The sequence below is a fragment of the Oncorhynchus mykiss genome, chromosome 9 (genome assembly GCF_057628025.1).
Source record: "Oncorhynchus mykiss isolate SJ-2025 chromosome 9, ASM5762802v1, whole genome shotgun sequence".
NCBI classification, from domain to species: Eukaryota; Metazoa; Chordata; class Actinopteri; order Salmoniformes; family Salmonidae; genus Oncorhynchus; species Oncorhynchus mykiss.
The window spans coordinates 1,262,872-1,275,165 of NC_143030.1; the positions used below are offsets into that span (position 1 = coordinate 1,262,872).

General features: G+C 39.4%; 1 protein-coding gene across 13 annotated transcripts in view; it reads left to right on the top strand.

Moving 5' to 3' along the window:
* Positions 1-12,294, top strand: part of LOC110535267 (butyrophilin subfamily 1 member A1) — a 142,036-nt gene that overhangs the window by 23,223 nt on the left and 106,519 nt on the right. For 10 of the 13 annotated variants that reach the window (XM_090183237.1, XM_036987011.2, XM_090183239.1 and 7 more), the window contains one exon: positions 1-21. The exons of 2 other annotated variants lie outside the window; for them this stretch is intronic. In XM_090183237.1, coding sequence (XP_090039363.1) covers positions 1-21 — 21 coding nt within the window. One more of the 13 variants, XM_090183248.1, reaches the window with a different exon arrangement.

Consider the following 12,294-nt stretch of genomic DNA (forward strand, 5'->3'; position numbering starts at 1 on the left):
AGGATGTCAGAATAAAGAGTGGTGAGTTGTGTGTGAAAGTCTTTGTGCAATAATAATGATGAGGTAAAATCTGTTACATCAACAGACTTAGATATCAGCCATATATCCTCCTATAGTTTACTAGGGTGAACCCAATAGACTGAGATATCAGCCATATATCCTCTATAGTTTACTAGGGTGAACCCAATAGACTGAGATATCAGCCATATATCCCCCTATAGTTTACTAGGGTGAACCCAATAGACTGAGATATCAGCCATATATCCCCCTATAGTTTACTAGGGTGAACCCAATAGACTGAGATATCAGCCATATATCCCCCTATAGTTTACTAGGATGAACCCAGTAGACTGAGATATCAGCCATATATCCTCCTATAGTTTACTAGGGTGAACCCAATAGACTGAGATATCAGCCATATATCCTCCTATAGTTTACTAGGGTGAACCCAATAGACTGAGATATCAGCCATATATCCTCCTATAGTTTACTAGGGTGAACCCAATAGACTGAGATATCAGCCATATATCCTCCTATAGTTTACTAGGGTGATCCCAATAGACTGAGATATCAGCCATATATCCTCCTATAGTTTACTAGGGTGAACCCAATAGACTGAGATATCAGCCATATATCCTCCTATAGTTTACTAGGGTGAACCCAACTCTATTACATCAATAGACTGAGATATCAGCCATATATCCCTCTATAGTTTACTAGGGTGAACCCAGTAGACTGAGATATCAGCCATATATCCCCCTATAGTTTACTAGGGTGAACCCAATAGACTAAGATATCAGCCATATATCCTCCTATAGTTTACTAGGGTGAACCCAATAGACTGAGATATCAGCCATATATCCCCCTATAGTTTACTAGGGTGAACCCAATAGACTGAGATATCAGCCATATATCCTCCTATAGTTTACTAGGGTGAACCCAATAGACTGAGATATCAGCCATATATCCCTCTATAGTTTACTAGGGTGAACCCAATAGACTGAGATATCAGCCATATATCCTCCTATAGTTTACTAGGGTGAACCCAACTCTATTACATCAATAGACTGAGATATCAGCCATATATCCCTCTATAGTTTACTAGGGTGAACCCAACTCTATTACACCATCAATATACCTAGATATCAGCCATATATCCTCCTATAGTTTACTAGGGTGAACACAACTATATTACATCATCAATATACTGAGATATCAGCCATATATCCTCCTATAGTTTACTAGGGTGAACCCAATAGACTGAGATATCAGCCATATATCCTCCTATAGTTTACTAGGGTGATCCCAATAGACTGAGATATCAGCCATATATCCTCCTATAGTTTACTAGGGTGAACCCAATAGACTGAGATATCAGCCATATATCCCTCTATAGTTTACTAGGGTGAACCCAACTCTATTACATCATCAATATACTGAGATATCAGCCATATATATCCCCCTATAGTTTACTAGGGTGAACCCAATAGACTGAGATATCAGCCATATATCCCTCTATAGTTTACTAGGGTGAACCCAATAGACTGAGATATCAGCCATATATCCTCCTATAGTTTACTAGGGTGAACCCAACTCTATTACATCAATAGACTGAGATATCAGCCATATATCCCTCTATAGTTTACTAGGGTGAACCCAACTCTATTACACCATCAATATACTGAGATATCAGCCATATATCCTCCTATAGTTTACTAGGGTGAACCCAATAGACTGAGATATCAGCCATATATCCCCCTATAGTTTACTAGGGTGAACCCAACTCTATTACATCATCAATATACTGAGATAGTCATATATCCTCCTTTAGTTTACTAGGGTGAACCCAATAGACTGAGATATCAGCCATATATCCTCCTATAGTTTCCTAGGGTGAACCCAATAGACTGAGATATCAGCCATATATCCCCCTATAGTTTACTAGGGTGAACCCAACTCTATTACATCATCAATATAATGAGATAGTCATATATCCTCCTTTAGTTTACTAGGGTGAACCCAATATACTGAGATATCAGCCATATATCCTCCTATAGTTTACTAGGGTGAACCCAATAGACTAAGATATCAGCCATATATCCTCCTATTGTTTACTAGGGTGAACCCAATAGACTGAGATATCAGCCATATATCCCCCTATAGTTTACTAGGGTGAACCCAATAGACTGAGATATCAGCCATATATCCTCCTATAGTTTACTAGGGTGAACCCAATAGACTGAGATATCAGCCATATATCCCTCTATAGTATACTAGGGTGAACCCAATAGACTGAGATATCAGCCATATATCCTCCTATAGTTTACTAGGGTGAACCCAACTCTATTACATCAATAGACTGAGATATCGGCCATATATCCCTCTATAGTTTACTAGGGTGAACCCAACTCTATTACACCATCAATATACTGAGATATCAGCCATATATCCTCCTATAGTTTCCTAGGGTGAACCCAATAGACTGAGATATCAGCCATATATCCTCCTATAGTTTACTAGGGTGAACCCAATAGACTGAGATATCAGCCATATATCCCCCTATAGTTTACTAGGGTGAACCCAGTAAGTAGACTGAGATATCAGCCATATACCCTCCTATAGTTTACTAGGGTGAACCCAATAGACTGAGATATCAGCCATATATCCTCCTATAGTTTACTAGGGTGAACCCAATAGACTGAGATATCAGCCATATATCCTCCTATAGTTTACTAGGGTGAACCCAATAGACTAAGATATCAGCCATATATCCTCCTATAGTTTACTAGGGTGAACCCAATAGACTGAGATATCAGCCATATATCCCCCTATAGTTTACTAGGGTGAACCCAATAGACTGAGATATCAGCCATATATCCTCCTATAGTTTACTAGGATGAACCCAGTAGACTGAGATATCAGCCATATATCCTCCTATAGTTTACTAGGGTGAACCCAATAGACTGAGATATCAGCCATATATCCTCCTATAGTTTACTAGGGTGAACCCAATAGACTGAGATATCAGCCATATATCGTCCTATAGTTTACTAGGGTGAACCCAATAGACTGAGATATCAGCCATATATCCTCCTATAGTTTAATAGGGTGAACACAACTATATTACATCATCAATATACTGAGATATCAGCCATATATCCCCCTATAGTTTCCTAGGGTGAACCCAATAGACTGAGATATCAGCCATATATCCTCCTATAGTTTACTAGGGTGAACCCAATAGACTGAGATATCAGCCATATATCCCCCTATAGTTTACTAGGGTGAACCCAGTAAGTAGACTGAGATATCAGCCATATACCCTCCTATAGTTTACTAGGGTGAACCCAATAGACTGAGATATCAGCCATATATCCTCCTATAGTTTACTAGGGTGAACCCAATAGACTGAGATATCAGCCATATATCCTCCTATAGTTTACTAGGGTGAACCCAATAGACTAAGATATCAGCCATATATCCTCCTATAGTTTACTAGGGTGAACCCAATAGACTGAGATATCAGCCATATATCCCCCTATAGTTTACTAGGGTGAACCCAATAGACTGAGATATCAGCCATATATCCTCCTATAGTTTACTAGGGTGAACCCAATAGACTGAGATATCAGCCATATATCCTCCTATAGTTTACTAGGGTGAACCCAAAGACTGAGATATCAGCCATATATCCTCCTATAGTTTACTAGGGTGAACCCAATAGACTGAGATATCAGCCATATATCCTCCTATAGTTTACTAGGGTGAACCCAACTCTAGTACATCAATAGACTAAGATATCAGCCATATATCCTCCTATAGTTTATTAGGGTGAACCCAATAGACTGAGATATCAGCCATATATCCTCCTATAGTTTACTAGGGGGAACCCAATAGACTGAGATATCAGCCATATATCCTCCTATAGTTTACTAGGGTGAACCCAACAGACTGAGATATCAGCCATATATCCCCCTATAGTTTACTAGGGTGAAGCCAATAGACTGAGATATCAGCCATATATCCTCCTATAGTTTACTAGGGTGAACCCAATAGACTGAGATATCAGCCATATATCCCCCTATAGTTTACTAGGGTGAACCCAGTAGACTGAGATATCAGCCATATATCCCCCTATAGTTTACTAGGGTGAACCCAATAGACTGAGATATCAGCCATATATCCTCCTATAGTTTACTAGGGTGAACCCAATAGACTGAGATATCAGCCATATATCCTCCTATAGTTTACTAGGGTGAACCCAATAGACTGAGATATCAGCCATATATCCCTCTATAGTTTACTAGGGTGAACCCAATAGACTGAGATATCAGCCATATATCCTCCTATAGTTTACTAGGGTGAACCCAACTCTATTACATCAATAGACTGAGATATCAGCCATATATCCCTCTATAGTTTACTAGGGTGAACCCAACTCTATTACACCATCAATATACCTAGATATCAGCCATATATCCTCCTATAGTTTACTAGGGTGAACACAACTATATTACATCATCAATATACTGAGATATCAGCCATATATCCTCCTATAGTTTACTAGGGTGAACCCAATAGACTGAGATATCAGCCATATATCCTCCTATAGTTTACTAGGGTGATCCCAATAGACTGAGATATCAGCCATATATCCTCCTATAGTTTACTAGGGTGAACCCAATAGACTGAGATATCAGCCATATATCCCTCTATAGTTTACTAGGGTGAACCCAACTCTATTACATCATCAATATACTGAGATATCAGCCATATATCCTCCTATAGTTTACTAGGGTGAACCCAATAGACTGAGATATCAGCCATATATCCCTCTATAGTTTACTAGGGTGAACCCAATAGACTGAGATATCAGCCATATATCCTCCTATAGTTTACTAGGGTGAACCCAACTCTATTACATCAATAGACTGAGATATCAGCCATATATCCTCCTATAGTTTACTAGGGTGAACCCAACTCTATTACATCATCAATATACTGAGATATCAGCCATATATCCCCCTATAGTTTCCTAGGGTGAACCCAATAGACTGAGATATCAGCCATATATCCCCCTATAGTTTACTAGGGTGAACCCAACTCTATTACATCATCAATATACTGAGATAGTCATATATCCTCCTTTAGTTTACTAGGGTGAACCCAATAGACTGAGATATCAGCCATATATCCTCCTATAGTTTCCTAGGGTGAACCCAATAGACTGAGATATCAGCCATATATCCCCCTATAGTTTACTAGGGTGAACCCAACTCTATTACATCATCAATATACTGAGATAGTCATATATCCTCCTTTAGTTTACTAGGGTGAACCCAATATACTGAGATATCAGCCATATATCCTCCTTTAGTTTACTAGGGTGAACCCAATAGACTGAGATATCAGCCATATATCCTCCTATAGTTTACTAGGGTGAACCCAATAGACTAAGATATCAGCCATATATCCCCCTATAGTTTACTAGGGTGAACCCAATAGACTGAGATATCAGCCATATATCCTCCTATAGTTTACTAGGGTGAACCCAATAGACTGAGATATCAGCCATATATCCCTCTATAGTATACTAGGGTGAACCCAATAGACTGAGATATCAGCCATATATCCTCCTATAGTTTACTAGGGTGAACCCAACTCTATTACATCAATAGACTGAGATATCGGCCATATATCCCTCTATAGTTTACTAGGGTGAACCCAACTCTATTACACCATCAATATACTGAGATATCAGCCATATATCCTCCTATAGTTTACTAGGGTGAACCCAATAGACTGAGATATCAGCCATATATCCTCCTATAGTTTACTAGGGGGAACCCAATAGACTGAGATATCAGCCATATATCCTCCTATAGTTTACTAGGGTGAACCCAACAGACTGAGATATCAGCCATATATCCCCCTATAGTTTACTAGGGTGAAGCCAATAGACTGAGATATCAGCCATATATCCTCCTATAGTTTACTAGGGTGAACCCAATAGACTGAGATATCAGCCATATATCCCCCTATAGTTTACTAGGGTGAACCCAGTAGACTGAGATATCAGCCATATATCCCCCTATAGTTTACTAGGGTGAACCCAATAGACTGAGATATCAGCCATATATCCTCCTATAGTTTACTAGGGTGAACCCAACTCTATTACATCAATTGACTAAGATATCAGCCATATCCTCCTATAGTTTACTAGGGTGAACCCAATAGACTGAGATATCAGCCATATATCCTCCTATAGTTTACTAGGGTGAACCCAATAGACTGAGATATCAGCCATATATCCTCCTATAGTTTACTAGGGTGAACCCAATAGACTGAGATATAAGCCATAAATCCCCCTATAGTTTACTAGGGTGAACCCAACAGACTGAGATATCAGCCATATATCCTCCTATAGTTTACTAGGGTGAACCCAATAGACTGAGATATCAGCCATATGTCCCCCTATAGTTTACTAGGGTGAACCCAATAGACTGAGATATCAGCCATATATCCTCCTATAGTTTACTAGGGTGAACCCAATAGACTGAGATATCAGCCATATATCCTCCTATAGTTTACTAGGGTGAACCAAATCGACTGAGATATCAGCCATATGTCCCCCTATAGTTTACTAGGGTGAACCCAATAGACTGAGATATCAGCCATATGTCCCCCTATAGTTTACTAGGGTGAACCCAACTCTATTACATCATCAATATACTGAGATATCAGCCATATATCCTCCTATAGTTTACTAGGGTGAACCCAATAGACTGAGATATCAGCCATATATCCCCCTATAGTTTACTAGGGTGAACCCAGTAGACTGAGATTTCAGCCATATACCCTCCTATAGTTTACTAGGGTGAACCCAATAGACTGAGATATCAGCCATATATCCTCCTACAGTTTACTAGGGTGAACCCAATAGAATGAGATATCAGCCATATATCCTCCTATAGTTTACTAGGGTGAACCCAATAGACTGAGATATCAGCCATATATCCTCTATAGTTTACTAGGGTGAACCCAATAGACTGAGATATCAGCCATATATCCTCCTATAGTTTACTAGGGTGAACCCAACTCTATTACATCAATAGACTGAGATATCAGCCATATATCCCTCTATAGTTTACTAGGGTGAACCCAACTCTATTACACCATCAATATACTGCGATATCAGCCATATATCCTCCTATAGTTTACTAGGGTGAACCCAATAGACTAAGATATCAGCCATATATCCTCCTATAGTTTACTAGGGTGAACCCAATAGACTGAGATATCAGCCATATATCCCCCTATAGTTTACTAGGGTGAACCCAATAGAGTGAGATATCAGCCATATATCCTCCTATAGTTTACTAGGGTGAACCCAATAGACTAAGATATCAGCCATATATCCTCCTATAGTTTACTAGGGTCAACCCAATAGACTGAGATATCAGCCATATATCCTCCTATAGTTTACTAGGGTGAACCCAATAGACTGAGATATCAGCCATATATCCTCCTATAGTTTACTAGGGTGAACCCAACTCTATTACATCATCAATATACTGAGATATCAGCCATATATCCCCCTATAGTTTACTAGGGTGAACCCAACTCTATTACATCATCAATATACTGAGATAGTCATATATCCTCCTTTAGTTTACTAGGGTGAACCCAATAGACTGAGATATCAGCCATATATCCTCCTATAGTTTCCTAGGGTGAACCCAATAGACTGAGATATCAGCCATATATCCCCCTATAGTTTACTAGGGTGAACCCAACTCTATTACATCATCAATATACTGAGATAGTCATATATCCTCCTTTAGTTTACTAGGGTGAACCCAATATACTGAGATATCAGCCATATATCCTCCTTTAGTTTACTAGGGTGAACCCAATAGACTGAGATATCAGCCATATATCCTCCTATAGTTTACTAGGGTGAACCCAATAGACTAAGATATCAGCCATATATCCTCCTATTGTTTACTAGGGTGAACCCAATAGACTGAGATATCAGCCATATATCCCCCTATAGTTTACTAGGGTGAACCCAATAGACTGAGATATCAGCCATATATCCTCCTATAGTTTACTAGGGTGAACCCAATAGACTGAGATATCAGCCATATATCCCTCTATAGTATACTAGGGTGAACCCAATAGACTGAGATATCAGCCATATATCCTCCTATAGTTTACTAGGGTGAACCCAACTCTATTACATCAATAGACTGAGATATCGGCCATATATCCCTCTATAGTTTACTAGGGTGAACCCAACTCTATTACACCATCAATATACTGAGATTTCAGCCATATATCCTCCTATAGTTTACTAGGGTGAACCCAGTAGACTGAGATATCAGCCATATATCCCCCTATAGTTTCCTAGGGTGAACCCAATAGACTGAGATATCAGCCATATATCCTCCTATAGTTTACTAGGGTGAACCCAATAGACTGAGATATCAGCCATATATCCCCCTATAGTTTACTAGGGTGAACCCAGTAAGTAGACTGAGATATCAGCCATATACCCTCCTATAGTTTACTAGGGTGAACCCAATAGACTGAGATATCAGCCATATATCCTCCTATAGTTTACTAGGGTGAACCCAATAGACTAAGATATCAGCCATATATCCTCCTATAGTTTACTAGGGTGAACCCAATAGACTGAGATATCAGCCATATATCCCCCTATAGTTTACTAGGGTGAACCCAATAGACTGAGATATCAGCCATATATCCTCCTATAGTTTACTAGGGTGAACCCAATAGACTGAGATATCAGCCATATATCCTCCTATAGTTTACTAGGGTGAACCCAACTCTATTACATCAATAGACTAAGATATCAGCCATATATCCTCCTATAGTTTATTAGGGTGAACCCAATAGACTGAGATATCAGCCATATATCCTCCTATAGTTTACTAGGGGGAACCCAATAGACTGAGATATCAGCCATATATCCTCCTATAGTTTACTAGGGTGAACCCAACAGACTGAGATATCAGCCATATATCCCCCTATAGTTTACTAGGGTGAAGCCAATAGACTGAGATATCAGCCATATATCCTCCTATAGTTTACTAGGGTGAACCCAATAGACTGAGATATCAGCCATATATCCCCCTATAGTTTACTAGGGTGAACCCAGTAGACTGAGATATCAGCCATATATCCCCCTATAGTTTACTAGGGTGAACCCAATAGACTGAGATATCAGCCATATATCCTCCTATAGTTTACTAGGGTGAACCCAACTCTATTACATCAATTGACTAAGATATCAGCCATATCCTCCTATAGTTTACTAGGGTGAACCCAATAGACTGAGATATCAGCCATATATCCTCCTATAGTTTACTAGGGTGAACCCAATAGACTGAGATATCAGCCATATATCCTCCTATAATTTACTAGGGTGAACCCAATAGACTGAGATATCAGCCATATATCCTCCTATAGTTTACTAGGGTGAACCCAATAGACTGAGATATCAGCCATATATCCTCCTATAGTTTACTAGGGTGAACCCAATAGACTGAGATATCAGCCATATATCCTCCTATAGTTTACTAGGGTGAACCCAATAGACTGAGATATAAGCCATAAATCCCCCTATAGTTTACTAGGGTGAACCCAACAGACTGAGATATCAGCCATATATCCTCCTATAGTTTACTAGGGTGAACCCAATAGACTGAGATATCAGCCATATATCCCCCTATAGTTTACTAGGGTGAACCCAATAGACTGAGATATCAGCCATATATCCTCCTATAGTTTACTAGGGTGAACCCAATAGACTGAGATATCAGCCATATATCCTCCTATAGTTTACTAGGGTGAACCCAACTCTATTACATCAATAGACTAAGATATCAGCCATATATCCTCCTATAGTTTATTAGGGTGAACCCAATAGACTGAGATATCAGCCATATATCCTCCTATAGTTTACTAGGGGGAACCCAATAGACTGAGATATCAGCCATATATCCTCCTATAGTTTACTAGGGTGAACCCAACAGACTGAGATATCAGCCATATATCCCCCTATAGTTTACTAGGGTGAAGCCAATAGACTGAGATATCAGCCATATATCCTCCTATAGTTTACTAGGGTGAACCCAATAGACTGAGATATCAGCCATATATCCCCCTATAGTTTACTAGGGTGAACCCAGTAGACTGAGATATCAGCCATATATCCCCCTATAGTTTACTAGGGTGAACCCAATAGACTGAGATATCAGCCATATATCCTCCTATAGTTTACTAGGGTGAACCCAACTCTATTACATCAATTGACTAAGATATCAGCCATATCCTCCTATAGTTTACTAGGGTGAACCCAATAGACTGAGATATCAGCCATATATCCTCCTATAGTTTACTAGGGTGAACCCAATAGACTGAGATATCAGCCATATATCCTCCTATAATTTACTAGGGTGAACCCAATAGACTGAGATATCAGCCATATATCCTCCTATAGTTTACTAGGGTGAACCCAATAGACTGAGATATCAGCCATATATCCTCCTATAGTTTACTAGGGTGAACCCAATAGACTGAGATATCAGCCATATATCCCCCTATAGTTTACTAGGGTGAACCCAATAGACTGAGATATCAGCCATATATCCTCCTATAGTTTACTAGGGTGAACCCAATAGACTGAGATATCAGCCATATATCCTCCTATAGTTTACTAGGGTGAACCCAACTCTATTACATCAATAGACTAAGATATCAGCCATATATCCTCCTATAGTTTATTAGGGTGAACCCAATAGACTGAGATATCAGCCATATATCCTCCTATAGTTTACTAGGGGGAACCCAATAGACTGAGATATCAGCCATATATCCTCCTATAGTTTACTAGGGTGAACCCAACAGACTGAGATATCAGCCATATATCCCCCTATAGTTTACTAGGGTGAAGCCAATAGACTGAGATATCAGCCATATATCCTCCTATAGTTTACTAGGGTGAACCCAATAGACTGAGATATCAGCCATATATCCCCCTATAGTTTACTAGGGTGAACCCAGTAGACTGAGATATCAGCCATATATCCCCCTATAGTTTACTAGGGTGAACCCAATAGACTGAGATATCAGCCATATATCCTCCTATAGTTTACTAGGGTGAACCCAACTCTATTACATCAATTGACTAAGATATCAGCCATATCCTCCTATAGTTTACTAGGGTGAACCCAATAGACTGAGATATCAGCCATATATCCTCCTATAGTTTACTAGGGTGAACCCAATAGACTGAGATATCAGCCATATATCCTCCTATAATTTACTAGGGTGAACCCAATAGACTGAGATATCAGCCATATATCCTCCTATAGTTTACTAGGGTGAACCCAATAGACTGAGATATCAGCCATATATCCTCCTATAGTTTACTAGGGTGAACCCAATAGACTGAGATATCAGCCATATATCCTCCTATAGTTTACTAGGGTGAACCCAATAGACTGAGATATAAGCCATAAATCCCCCTATAGTTTACTAGGGTGAACCCAACAGACTGAGATATCAGCCATATATCCTCCTATAGTTTACTAGGGTGAACCCAATAGACTGAGATATCAGCCATATATCCTCCTATAGTTTACTAGGGTGAACCCAATCGACTGAGATATCAGCCATATGTCCCCCTATAGTTTACTAGGGTGAACCCAATAGACTGAGATATCAGCCATATGTCCCCCTATAGTTTACTAGGGTGAACCCAACTCTATTACATCATCAATATACTGAGATATCAGCCATATATCCTCCTATAGTTTACTAGGGTGAACCCAATAGACTGAGATATCAGCCATATATCCCCCTATAGTTTACTAGGGTGAACCCAGTAGACTGAGATTTCAGCCATATACCCTCCTATAGTTTACTAGGGTGAACCCAATAGACTGAGATATCAGCCATATATCCTCCTACAGTTTACTAGGGTGAACCCAATAGAATGAGATATCAGCCATATATCCTCCTATAGTTTACTAGGGTGAACCCAATAGACTGAGATATCAGCCATATATCCTCTATAGTTTACTAGGGTGAACCCAATAGACTGAGATATGAGCCATATATCCTCCTATAGTTTACTAGGGTGAACCCAACTCTATTACATCAATAGACTGAGATATCAGCCATATATCCCTCTATAGTTTACTAGGGTGAACCCCACTCTATTACACCATCAATATACTGCGATATCAGCCATATATCCTCCTA